Below are 14065 nucleotides of genomic sequence, written 5' to 3'. Positions count from 1 at the left end.
GTGGAGAGGGAGCGGCTAACAAATTTAATAAAATAAATAAATAAATAAATAAATAAATAAATAAATAATATTACATATAATTATGGTGGCGAGGATTGCCTTTGCCCAGAAATGGAAAAACAAATTAATTCCAAGCGAAGATGAAATAATAAGAAAGGTTATGGACTGTGCTGAAATGGACAAATTAACAAAAGAAATCCAGGGAAAAGAAGAAACAGAATACCACCAGATATGGGATAAATGGTAGAGATGGATGGAGGAAAGAAACAAGGATCAATGAAGGAAGACAACAAAGCCCAAAAATAGTAGTTAAGGAGAATTAACACATATATATGTAGCCAAGTGGTTTAAACTTACTAGAGGTAATCAGCCAATATAGCAGACAGAGGAGTAAGATAAGAGGGTTAAGAATGGTGAAATACAAATGAAATATAATAGAAGGGGAAACAATATAAGGTGAGAGATATTGATTGGCAATTGCTATTAGAAAAAACAGGAAGCTCCTGTTCGTATTGTATTGTGTAAAGGTGGTGTACGTCTAAGTTTTGTGTGTCTGTATTTTACATGTATGCAAATAAAAAAAATATTTTTTAAAAAAAAGGAAGCACGTGCTCAATCATTAGTCCTCGACCTACGACCATAACGGAGCCCTAAAATTGCTAAGCTAGACATTTGTTAAGTGACTTTTGCTCCCATTTTGCCTCCAGAAGTTGTGAATGCTCCATCACTGGAAGTCTTTAAGAAGAGGTTGGATATCCATTTGTCTGAAGGGGTGTAGGGTTTCCTGCCTAAGCAGGGGGTTGGACTAGAAGACCTCCAAGATCCCTTCCAATCAGTCACTTGCCTGAAACAGTCTAGTGCAGGGGTGTCCAAACTTGGGAACTTTAAGACTTGTGGACTTCAACTCCCAGAATTCCCCAGCCAGCTTTATATGCAGCTTTATTTCTCTCTAGCATTCATCTCCGTTGTTCAGTCACGCATTTTCTGCCTCTCTACCCTGTTTCCCCGAAAATAAGACCTCCCCAGATAATAAGCCCAATGGGGCTTTTGAGTGCATGCACTAAAATAAGCCCTCCCCTGAAAATAAGCCCTCCCTGAAAATATTGCAACACAGCAGCAGCCAGGAGGTGACCACGCTCGCCGCCTCCTGCACCTCGAAAATAATAAGACCTCCCCAAAAATGAGGCCAAGCGCTTATTTCAGGGGTCAAAAGAAAATAAGACCCTGTCTTATTTTCAGGGAAACATGATAGAATTTACCTGTATCTGCTCCTTTGAGGCACTTCCTGTTCCTGTTGGATGTATATAGTTATATTCTCAATCGCTCGCATAGTGTTTTAAGTGCATTTTGATTGAACAACACATGTTGCAGAGACTCCAAAATCAGCTGGCCAGCGGGAGTCACGCGCGGATGCACTGTGGGGCTCAGCTGGGGGAACGGCTCGCATACCAGCAGAGAGGTACATCTGCCATAGATTCGCCATCGTGGGTATAGAGTCTCCTGCTTGAGCAGGGGGCTGGACTAGAAGACCTCCAAGGTCCCTTCCAGCTCTATTCTGAATGTGGGCTATCGGAAACATTAAACTCTCTTGACCCGGGCTGGCTCTGGAAACCAGAGTAGAAGGCCCAGGCATGTCGTGAGTTCTTCCCACGGTGTGGAACAAGGTGTCCTGCGGCGAGGTGGCAAAGTGGTGGGAGTTAGTTGTCATAGGCTCCCTCTGTTTGTTCAGAGATATGGTAACTCTGACGACAGACCTTGAGCAGGGACATCTGCTGGCAATTTATGTCAAAATGTGTGTGTGTGTGTGTTTAATTTTGAAGAGTTGAATTGGGTCAAACCAGTGGTGGGATTCAAAAATATTTACTACCGTTTGGGGTGGGCATGGCTTGGTGGGTGTGGCAGGGAAAAGATACTGCAAAATCCCCATTCCCTCCCCACTCCAGGGGGAAGGATACTGCAAAATCCCCATTCCCTCCCCACTCCTGGGGAAGGATACTGCAAAATCTCCATTCCCTCCCCCCTCCAGGGGAAGGATACTGCAAAATCTCCATTCCCTCCCCACTCCAGGGGAAGGATACTGCAAAATCTCCATTCCCTCCCCATTCCAGGGGAAGGATACTGTAAAATCTCCATTCCCTCCCCACTCCTGGGGAAGGATACTGCAAAATCTCCATTCCCTCCCCCCTCCAGGGGAAGGATACTGCAAAATCTCCATTCCCTCCCCACTCCAGGGGAAGGATACTGCAAAATCTCCATTCCCTCCCCACTCCAGGGGAAGGATACTGCAAAATCTCCATTCCCTCCCCATTCCAGGGGAAGGATACTGTAAAATCCCCATTCCCTCCCCACTCCTGGGGAAGGATACTGCAAAATCTCCATTCCCTCCCCCCTCCAGGGGAAGGATACTGCAAAATCTCCATTCCCTCCCCACTCCAGGGGAAGGATACTGCAAAATCTCCATTCCCTCCCCACTCCAGGGGAAGGATACTGCAAAATCTCCATTCCCTCCCCATTCCAGGGGAAGGATACTGCAAAATCCCAATTCCATCCCCACTCCATGGGAAGGATACTGCAAAATCCCAATTCCCTCCCCACTCCAGGGGAAGGATACTGCAAAAGCCCCATTCCCTCTCCATTCCTGGGGGAAGGATACTGCAAAAGCCCCATTCCCTCCCCACTCCAGGGGAAGGATACTGCAAAATCTCCATTCCCTCCCCACTCCAGGGGAAGGATACTGCAAAATCTCCATTCCCTCCCCATTCCAGGGGAAGGATACTGCAAAATCCCAATTCCATCCCCACTCCATGGGAAGGATACTGCAAAATCCCAATTCCCTCCCCACTCCAGGGGAAGGATACTGCAAAAGCCCCATTCCCTCTCCATTCCTGGGGGAAGGATACTGCAAAAGCCCCATTCCCTCCCCACTCCAAGGGAAGGATACTGCAAAATCCCCATTCCCTCCCCACTCCAGGGGAAGGATACTGCAAAATCTCTATTCCCTCCCCACTCCAGGGGAAGGATACTGCAAAATCCCCATTCCCTCCCCACTCCAGGGGAAGGATACTGCAAAAGCCCCATTCCCTCTCCACTCCTGGGGGAAGGATACTGCAAAAGCCCCATTCCCTCTCCACTCCTGGGGAAGGATACTGCAAAAGCCCCATTCCCTCTCCACTCCTGGGGGAAGGATACTGCAAAATCCCCATTCCCTCCCCACTCCAGGGGAAGGATACTGCAAAATCTCTATTCCCTCCCCACTCCAGGGGAAGGATACTGCAAAATCCCCATTCCCTCCCCACTCCAGGGGAAGGATACTGCAAAAGCCCCATTCCCTCTCCACTCCTGGGGGAAGGATACTGCAAAATCTCCATTCCCTCCCCACCCCACCAACCTGCTTTCCAGCTCCGTTCTCCTGTGCAGGGCAACAAAAGAAGACCCAGCTGATCAGCTGGGACTTGGGAGGCAGCCAGAGGTGGTATTTGCCGGTTCTCCGAACTACCGATTTTTTCGGAGTATAAGACGCACCGGAGTATAAGCCGCAACAAGATTTTGAAGAGGCATTTTTTTTAAAAAAAGTGAAAAAACAGCCCCATTTTTGTCAAAAAAGGGGCATGCATAGCCTTTAGGAGGCTTATAGAATGTTTCTAAGGGGGGGGCAAAAACGAGCATAAATCGGCCGGTTTTTCCCTCATTTTTGCCCTCCCCAGTCCACAGAGCACTCTGGAAGCCTCCTAAAGGCTATGCACAGCCATTTTTGCAAAGGGGGCGGGGTTTCAGGATGCCAAAAATGCTGTATTCAGTGTATAAGACGCACTCAGATTTTCACTTTCTTTTTTGGGGGGGGGGGGAAAGGTGCGTCTTATGCTCTGAAAAATACGGTACTCCAAATTTCCGCTACCAGTTCGCCAGAACCGGTCAGAACCGTCTGAACACCACCTCTGGGTCACACCAAGAAATGTTTGCATCCGATGTGCAAATTGCACAGCGTTTTGAGCCACCATCCTTATGTTCAAGAGGAAAAAATAAAGACAGCAGAATCCAGCGGCACGGCTAAATAATTTATTTAAATGCTTCCTTAGCACATACAATGCTCAAAGCAAGCCGCAGTAAAACAAATTAAATACAGTGCAAAAGAAAATCTAGAATTCTTATATCTGGCTGTTAATGCAATTGTTAATCTGTTTGGTATCTGGGTTATATAGTTATATGGATCTATGATATCTGCATGAAAAAGCTGACAATGGAACATTGAATGAAAACAGAACTCGGCAAAAACTGGAAACCAAACACATAACAAATTGGTTTGCCCTGTTGTTTTATATACAGTTCTTACAATTTTACACAATCCCAAATAGTATAGACTAGCAAAGATCTCCAAGCATCACTGACAACCTTTTTAAAAAAAAACTGGGAGCCTAGATGTTAGCAAGAAAGCTCATTTACTTGAAGTCAATTGAATTATTTGTACACATATGTTTACAGCAAAATAGACATTGAATTAAATTCACGAGCCTCGCGTTTCTTTTCTCCACATTTTCATTTCTTACGTGAGTGTAAGAATAAATTTACAAGAGGGTTTGCCTATAATTGCTCCCACGTTATTGGATTAAAAATGCAACCGCCATGAACAAATTACTTGGAACTTCAAATATATTCTTTTTGCTGGTTATTTCTTCCACTTTCTCCCGAAATCTAGCAACGATGGGGAAAAAAGAAATGCTAACAGCCCAAAGTTTTCCTTTTTGGAGAAGTCATATCGGGGATCAAAGTTGGGGAATTTATCTCACAGAATTGAGATGTTGCTCAGATATTTGGGGAGAATCTTTCAACATTAGGGCAATAATATTCTGAAATCTCAGGGTAATGTTTGCTTTGAACATCCAAATCCTAGAATAAAAACACAAGAAACGATTGAATTGAATGAATTGTCTGAAACGGTATAGAGTTTCCTGCCTAGGCAAGGGGTTAGACTAGAAGACCTCCAAGGTCCCTTCCAACTCTACTATTGTATTATTGTATTGAAGGATGGGGTTCCAGTCAATCAAATGTCAACAGTTTGGGAGAAAAGTGAATGGATCTGGCTCCTTGCTCACTCACGTGAATTGTAGATAGTCCTCAAGTTATGACAGTACAGTTAGTCCTCGACTTCATTTAGTGACGTCTCAAAGTTACAAAAGGACGGGAAACGTGGCTTATGACCATTTCCCGCACTTAACGACTGTTGCAGCATCCCGATGGTCACATGACCAAAATCCAGACGCTTGGTGAATCTGGCTTCTTAAAATCAAGGGCTCCGAAGGAGATCACATGACCCTGGGACACTGCAACCGTCATAAATATGAGTCAGTTGCCAGCTGTCTGAATTTTGATCACCACGGGGATGCCACAATGGTCGTAAGTGTGAAAAACGGTCATAAGCAGTGGTGGGATACAGCCGGTTCAGGCCGGTTCGGGCGAACTGGTTGTTAAATTGCTCGTTGGCCCCTCTCCTCCCTTCCAGGAGTCTCCACACACCCCGTTTTGGCTCCCAGGTTAGCAGCTGTTCGAGTGCTTCTTGTCACACACCCCTGGCCACGCCCATCCTGGCCACGCCCACCCAGCCAGTCATTAGGGCAGAGAACTAGTTATTAAATTATTTGAGTCCCACCACTGGTCATAAGTTATTTTTTTCAGTGCCGTCGTAACTTCCAATGGTTACTAAATGAACGTTTGCAAGTCAAGGACTAGTTTTATTCAACTTCAATTTGAAGTGAGCATTTACAGAGCATTCTAGAAAGTTTAAAGGAATGAAAGGGAGGTTTATCGGAGAAGCAGCCTCAAGCATTGGCCTTCTGGTAAAATGGTGCATTGTTGACACCAGTTTTGCGACTTGCGGCAACTGTTTTGTCACCCGTGACATGCTCGCGGAAATGCAGAGGTCCCTTGGAACACAACAAGGTTCGCGCATGCCGATATTTGGGCATACCAGGGGTTGTAACACAAATACATACCTATTTCCCTGGCTCAGCTGATAAGGAGAGCCTAACAAATCTGCCTAATATGTAACACAGCCCAGGTTCAAATCCCAGTAAGGGTATGGCTAGCTGATGAGAGCTAAATAGCTTGAAATAGATCTATACTAGTCTCCCTTTATTTATTTATCAGCACAAATACAACACAAATATAACAAAGGCAACATTAAAAATAAAAATATGTTTTCTGCCTGGATGGTCCTCTGTAATGAGCCGAAGGACAGAAAGGGGGAGTAGTGAGCTCCCTCCCATATTTGGGCATACCAGGGGTTGTAACACAAATACATATATATAAATACATATTCATATTTCACAGTTGCAGGAGATGCAACCCAATTACATAAAACACGATTTTGGGTTCAAACAAGTAGAGGCAACTGCTTATGTGGCTGCTAATTTAACAGGTTTCAAACATTAACGGGATTGCATCACTATCAGGGGTCTTCTGAATTTTGTGTGAGTCCAAAAATTCAAGATGGTGGCTGCAGAAGGCCCCGCCTACCCCTTTACAGGTGTTGCGTAGAAGGGGCGGGGCTTTGATAGCGCTGCTACACCCGCCATCTTGATCCTTCAGACCCCCCCTCATTTCCCAACGGCAAGATATCCCCGAGCATATTTAACATCCTGATGAATTTAGAGAATTCTTTTTCTTTAGGCTTATTGGGTTAGATCCGTACAGGCTGAAAGTCTTTCACAGAACACCAGATTTCCAAGTCTGAACTCAAGGTGCAGAATTGAAAAGTGCCAATCTCATCAAAGGCTGTGATTCAACCCAAATTCAGCGCTGCCCCAGATCTGACACAAAACGCCTCATTAAGTGTGTCATACTTAATACTTGAGGGGGCGGCCCCAAAGAAGAGGGAGTCAAGCTATTCTCCAAAGCACCTGAAGAAGGCAGGACAAGAAGCAACAGGTGGAAACGAATCAAGGAGAGAAGCAACCTAGAATTAAGGAGGAATTTCCTGGCAGAACCATTAATCAGTGGGAGAGCTTGCTTCCAGAAGTTGTGGGTGCTTCATTACTGGAAGTTTTTAATAAAACACTGGGCAGCCATTTAATGTCTGAAATGGTATAGGGCCGTGATGACAAGTGGCACACACAGCCCTCTATGGGCATGCACGATGTCGCCAGCTGATCTTCTGGTTCCCAGCACGCACTGGAAAAAAGCCAAAAATCAGGCCATTTGGGGGGTCATTTTCCAGGACATTTCTGGCCCATTTTTCGGGCTCTTTTCAGGCCGTTTTCTAGCCATTTTGGGGGCTGAAAAACAGCCTGAAAATGGCCAAAAAACAGGCATGCCATGCGTGCCGGCCAGCTGATCTTTGGGTTTCTGGTGCTTTGGGTTTCTGGCGCAAAGACCAGCTGTTGGTGTGCAATATGAGCAGCGGTCAGCTGGTCCAGGTTTCCAGTGTGCAGCGAGCTCCAGCCCATGCACACACATAAAGGCAGGTTCCGGTTTGGGCACTCAGTGCTGAAAAGGTTTGCCATCACTGGTATAGAGTTTCCTGCTTGAGCAGGGGGTTGGAGTAGAAGACCTCCAAGATCCCTTCCAATTCTATTATTCTGTTCTCCAAAGAATCAAAAGAAAGGGCAAGAAACTCTTGTGGCCTGCCCGCCACCAGCAGAGCTATCTGCAGATTCGGACAGTGAGGAGGTTGGGGAGGAAGATGGGCCAGTCCTGGAGTCTGGGGAAGGCTCTGAGGAGGGCTCTGCGTCCGCGCGGGCTATCATGGGGAGTACTAGGTACTCCCACATAACACCTCTCCTGCGTGAGCTGCACTGGCTGCCTGTGGTTTTTCGGGTGCGTTTCAAGGTGTTGATTACCATCTTCAAAGCGCTCCATGGCACAGGACCTAGTTACCTGCGGGATCGCATCCTACCGCATACATCCCTGCGACCAATTCGCTCACACAGGGAGGGACTCCTCCGGGTGCCGTCCACTAAGCAATGCCAGCGGGCGACGCCCAGGAGTAGGGCCTTCTCTGTGATGGGCCCAGCCCTCTGGAATGACCTCCCCCCCCGATATCAGAACTACTACCGACCTCCGCTCCTTCCGACAAAAACTTAAGACTCACCTGTTCCAATTAGCTGGCCTGGCCCATTTATAGTCCCATTTATACCTCCTGGCAAATATTTTACCCTGGGATAGTTTTTAGGGGTGTTTTTAATGTATTTTTAAATTTTTTAAATTTTAAATCTAACTTTAACTATTGTACAGTAAATTATTGCTACCTCCTCCAGCCACATCTATATTTATTTTATATTTATATCATGTATATTTACTGTTTTTAATATGACTGTACACCGCCCCGAGTCCCTTCTGGGAGAGGGGCGGTCTAGAAATCAAATAAAAGTTAAAAGTTAAAGTTAAAAGAGGGCCAGAGCCGTATGCCAGTTAGCAGCTGCCTTAGGAATCGGAGATAAGTGGGGGAAAGAGAACACCTAGGGCCTGTTCCAGATGTGCGTATGCGCAGAGCTATCTGGAGAGGAGAACAACTGAGGACAAGGAGCTGACTCGGGGAGAAAGGCACACATGGACCCTGAATGGCCCCTCCCTGGCTGGGGAATAAATAGAAGCAAAAGGGAAGTGGTGGTCGTAGGAGACAACAGTTCGGATTTCATTACGAAGATTGGCTCATCGTGCCTCAGAGATTTCTTGCCGGAAATTCATTTACAGCTTTGCTACTGGAAGCTCTCAGCCTGGCAATTATCCAAGGAACTGATAAGGTCTGTTATTGCAATTAACCCTTGGAAGGATTATTGCCTGGACTTTTCTGTGTGGGAATGCCATGAATTCACAGTAGCTAAATAAAGAGGGGTTGTTGTTTTTTTCCGGAACAAGGAGTCTGTTTCTGGGTTCTGCTAAGGCTGGGTCAGGACAGACAGAAACAATGAATGGAAACTAATCAAGAAGAGAAGCAACCCAGAACTAAGGAGATATTTTCGGACAGTGAGAAGAATCCATCAGGGAAACGATTTGCCTCCAGAAGTTGTGTGTGCCCCAACACTGGAGGTTTTAAGAGGAGATTGGACAGCTATTTGTCTGAAATTGTAAAGGGTTTCCTGCCTGAGCAGGGGGTTGGACTAGAAGACCTCCAAGGCCCCTTCCAAGTCTGTTATTATGCTAGGAGGTGCACTAAAAATAGACTTAATCTGTAGATTCCCTAATTTGGGATTGGAACCTCTCATAATCCACACAGTTTATTAAAGAGCCGTGGTTTGTGATGTTGGAACCCTTGAGAGTAAATTCCCCCTTTCTGGGTTTAATCCATATCCTCTTTCCCTTATCATTCCTGGTTCTCTAGGAGGTCTCAAGGCCTCCGGATATAGATCTCACCGCTCTCGTCTTCCAGAATCTCCTCAATCCGGCCACGCTGAAAAACAAAGAGAAAGGGGAGGGGGAAGGGAGATGAGAAATTCAGAAAAGGAAAGGAAAATTTAAGAAAGCAGCTGCCCCAAATATATAGGATTTAGGACTACAATTGAGCTTAAAATATCCCTCGCTGAGCTAGAAGGCAGCAAAATTTCCCATAGTTATGTTGGAAGAAATGTCCTTCTGGTTTCAGTTCCAAGTGGGGAAAAAGACACTGGAAACATGGAGGCTGCTTGGAAAGATGGTTTTAATGGTGGACAGAATCACATGGCTTGAAGGCCTGAGTAAAAAGGCACATGGGTGATATCTATCCATCCATCCATCCATCCATCCATCCATCCATCCATCCATCCATCCATCCATCTATCTATCTACATTCACATCTATCTATCTATCTATCTATCTATCTATCTATCTATCTATCTATCTATCTCTATCTATCATCTATCTATCTATCTATCTATCTATCTATCTATCTATCATCTATCTATCTATCTATATTCACATCTATCTGTCTGTCTGTCTGTCTATCTGTCTACATTCACATCTATCTATCTATCTATCTATCTATCTATCTATCTATCTATCTATCATCTATCTATCTACATTCACATCTATCTATCTATCTATCTATCTATCTATCTATCATCTATCTATCTATCTATCTATCTATCTATCTATCTATCTATCATCTATCTATCTACATTCACATCTATCTATCTATGTATCTATCTATCTATCATCTCTCTCTTATCTATCTACCTTCTTCTTCTTCTTCCTATTTTTTTTTAAAGAGTGTTTTAGTACTCTTGCGAAGTTATCCAGCATTATTAAGCCCATTTCCATATACAGGTAGTCCTCGACGTACGACCACAGTTGAGTCCAAAATTTCTGTTGCTAAGTGAGGCAGTGATGAAGGGAGTTTCGTACAAATTTGTGACCTTTCTGTCCTGCAGGGATGGCATTCACTTACTTTCCCTACCGGTTCGCAAATGTGAGCATGCTTATGTCCACGCATGCGCTCGGCCTTCCGTGTATGTGCTTTGATCGCACATGTGGCATGCATGCATGCGTGTGGCATGAAAACATGCCTAAATAGGGCAGCATGGAGCCGGGGCCAGTGGGCATGGCCCACCGGCGATTTTCACTACCAGTTTGGGCGAACCAGTCCAAGCCGGCTGAATTCCACCACTGGTCTCTTGCTTGAGCAGGGGGTTGGACTAGAAGACCTCCAAGGTCCCTTCCAGCTCTATTCCTGTTTAAGGGAGCTTTATTGCTTTTACTGAGAGAGTCAGGCTATGGCCATCTGTATTGGGAAAGGCTTTAATGGGAAGATTCTGTCGCTAACGTTTATTTACCTGAATGGTGTCCATACAGTCAGACAATTTTGCAATGTTTCTCCTGGGGGGGAGAAAGACTTCCAACCTCACGGCGCCTTTTGCATTCCTCTGGAAGGAGATCAGGAAGTTGATCTCTTGCGCCTGGAGCCAAAGGAAACAAAGATGAACTTCGGTGAGAAACTTCAAACAGCCTGAAAACAGCCCGAAAAATGGCTTGACAAAGGCCTAAAAATGGCCTGAAAACAGCTGAAAAACTGGCCTGAAAATGCCCCCCAAAAGGAAAAAAAAAACAGGCTGAAAAATGGGTAGGGGCGGGGCCAGCCAGTGGTGGGATTAGCCCCAACCAGCTGAATCCTCCCTCTGCCTTTGAGGCGAGTGGCTGGGAGGTGGGGCTGGGTGTGATGAGTGACGTCACCCACCCAGTCACATGACCAACCAGCCACGCCTACCCAGCTAGAGAAATAGTTGGTATGTTATTCAAGTCATACCACTGGGTTCATCCCTTCTGTCTCCCAAGTGAGTGCCTGATAGTAGAATTCCCAATCCAGCAGACCAACCCTCCCCCCCCATTATTTTTGCATTCCTGCAACGTTTTCAGTCTTATTCTTGCTCTTTTTCCTTGCCGTATAAATTTCAAAATTACTGCCTTTACTTCATCAAAATATTTCTTCCCTAGCTTTATAGGAATCGTTAGAAACAAAAACAATAGCTTCGGCAGTATATTCATTTGTATAGTTGCTATTTCTTCCTACCATTTGATAACTGCAGATTTTTTCCATTTCTCAAAGTCCAAGAGATTGGACAGCTATTTGTCCGAGATGGCATAGGACAGCGTTAGCGAACCTTTTCGGCACTGGGTGCCAAAAGGGGAGTGCGCACACGTGCGTGGGGGAGTGCAGGAAACCGGAAAAGCTGAGCCTTTGGTTTCTGCCATGTGCAAACTTGCCGGTCATCTGGTCTTCCAGTTTCCAAGGACTAGCATGTGCCAGAAATGGGAAGCTCAGCTTCCCAGCTCACGCATGTGCACCAGGGAACTGCTCTTCCAGTTTCCAGCACTCCCCCCGTGTGCAAAGTTGTTAAAATATTCATGACTGAGAGAGACACGGGAACAAGGTCAGCCAATGAATAGGCATGGCAACTAAGTCAGCCAATGGGAGCTTAAACAGATCTGAGTCTGTGCAGAGAATTGAAACAGAAACTTAAGCAGTCTGCTGCTCTGAGAAGTAAACTTAAGCAGTCTCTCTGGGCTTGTCCAATGAAATGAAGCTAACTGCTTGTGTTTGCTTGTAACTCTCCTGCCTTGTGTTTACTAGGAAGAACCACCTGTTGGTATTGTACATTTATTCATCGATTCTTATGTATATAAAGAAGTTAATGAATCCTGCTGCATCAGTTAACTGCGTGTGCTTCTGGATTTGAATTTATGCAACAAACTCTGACAGAAGTCCAGTGTGCTGGAACCTGGAAGAGCAATGGGCGACAGCCGGCATGCCTGGAGAGATGGCTCTACGTTCCACTTCCGGCACGTGTGCTATAGGTTCGCCATCAAGGGTATAGGATCTCTTGATTGGGCAGGGATTGGACTAGAATAGAGTCCCCCAATCTTTCTGGCTTTGCAGACTGGCAGAGAGGAGGTGGGGAGAGGGGATAATTCCACGCAAGTGGCCAGAAACAGTGTGCATGTACAAAGCTCCATTCGCGCAAGCGTGGATGTGCTCACCAACGCTCACCCGCCACTTCTGCAGCCCTGTTCAGAACAGCTCACGGCCCAGGGGGTTGGACTAGAAGACCTCCGAGGTCCTTTCCAATTCTCTTATTCTAAGCAGAAAACCCGAGCTCACTCACTCTCAGATTCTGGTACTGGAGCCTTGCGTTTCGAAGGCGGTTCCGTGCTTCGGAAGCCTTGAGGACCCCAATCAGGTTTTTATCTTCCAGTTCCCTTTGCCGGTTGTCCAGGACCTTCTTCTCTTTCATGAGAGTGGTGGCCAGCATCGTTTTCACGTCCGGCTTGGTGGGATCGGCAAAGGCCAAATAGCGTGCTTTTTGCTCGGGGCTCATCTTGCTAGCATCGCAGGAAGGCATAGATTTCCGAAAGCGTTGCGTCGGTTTGTTCCTCGGTAGAGTTTTAGCATCGGCCATGAGGGCTCACTTCTCAGCCGGGGCTGGAAGCTGCTGAGGGGGAAAAAATATCAAGGTGGTTTTAAGCCATGGAGTAGAACCCATTGTCCTTGGCTATCTGAGAAAGCATAAATCACAATCTGAGTCCCCAAAACCCACTTTTATATATACGGCTGTGAATTATGGTCATTCACAGCCCGCAAGGCTTCCCAAACAGTCCGTGAAGATTCCGACAGATGTCTGCTCGAGTTGCCACAGTCTTTCAAGGGAATGTTGATAAACACCCACCTTTATCTCCCTGGGAATGTTGCCAGAGACCCAATTGCCAAATGCAGAACAAGGCCAAACTTAGCACAGAGTCAAACAGAACTTTTCAAAGCTTGAACCGACCAGATGAACTAATTGCTCCCTGCAAAAGTTCACGTCCCGTTCGCTCCTCTTTTATGTCTTATGGGAGGGGCCAATCAGCTCCAAGCCTTACTCCTGAGTCGAACCGGTTTTCTTAATTGTTCTTGCCTTCTGGCAGCTCTGCACATAGGCACACTGGGAACAGGCTCCCACTATTCTTCTGCCTCACTGACGTCAGACTCCAGAGGCTCCGGAGGCAGTAAATAACTACCAGATGGTCTCGGCCCCCTCTCTGCCTCCAACGCAGAGCCCATGCTTCTCCCCAAGCTCCTCACTCTCTGACACGGCTGCCAGCTCCGCAGGCCACCGGCAGTCCACAACACAAGCGTGCTGGCCCATTGGCTGCCAGCAGAGTCAGATGAGGAGGAGGGGGAGACTGGGCCAGCTTCAGTGACTTTGGAAGGCTGTGATGAGGAAGCAGGATCAGAGGCAAATGCAGAGGGCCTTGTATCCTCCCCCAGGTGGAGAGGCAGCTGTCTCCGGGGCCTGAACTGAGTGAGGGGGTGGGGCAGATGGGGCCCATCCCAAATTCACATATGTGTAGAGAGGAGAGGAGTATTGTGGCCTGTCAGCGGCCAGCAGAGCTGGCAGCAGAGTGGGATAGTCAGGAGGTTGGGGAGGAACCTGGGCCAGTCCTGGAGTCTGGGGAAGGCTCGGATTGTCACTGCGTTAATTGGTTTGCCAACTTGTGCTTATATTCTGAGTTATACAGTAGACTGAATTGTTTCTTATCTGACAATGATTAATGCGCATGTCTCATAGTACGTCACACATTCTTTCTTTCCTTCTGATCTCCGTTCGCCTGCCAAGAAGGTGGG

General features: G+C 46.4%; 1 protein-coding gene across 1 annotated transcript; it reads right to left on the bottom strand.

Annotated features, from left to right (window-relative positions):
• Positions 1-4048: 4048 nt before the first annotated feature.
• LKAAEAR1 (LKAAEAR motif containing 1) lies at positions 4049-12860 on the bottom strand (the record flags this gene model as incomplete). Its single annotated transcript, XM_081949189.1, has 4 exons — positions 4049-4884; positions 9346-9382; positions 10740-10862; positions 12567-12860. 4 exons carry the CDS (start codon positions 12858-12860, stop codon positions 4853-4855), a joined length of 486 nt encoding a protein of 161 aa, XP_081805315.1. The 3' UTR covers positions 4049-4852.
• Positions 12861-14065: the final 1205 nt, after the last annotated feature.

This window comes from Natrix helvetica (assembly GCF_964273705.1).
Source record: "Natrix helvetica genome assembly, chromosome: 3".
Classification (NCBI taxonomy): domain Eukaryota; kingdom Metazoa; phylum Chordata; class Lepidosauria; order Squamata; family Natricidae; genus Natrix; species Natrix helvetica.
This window is presented reverse-complemented; position numbering and strand designations above follow the sequence as displayed.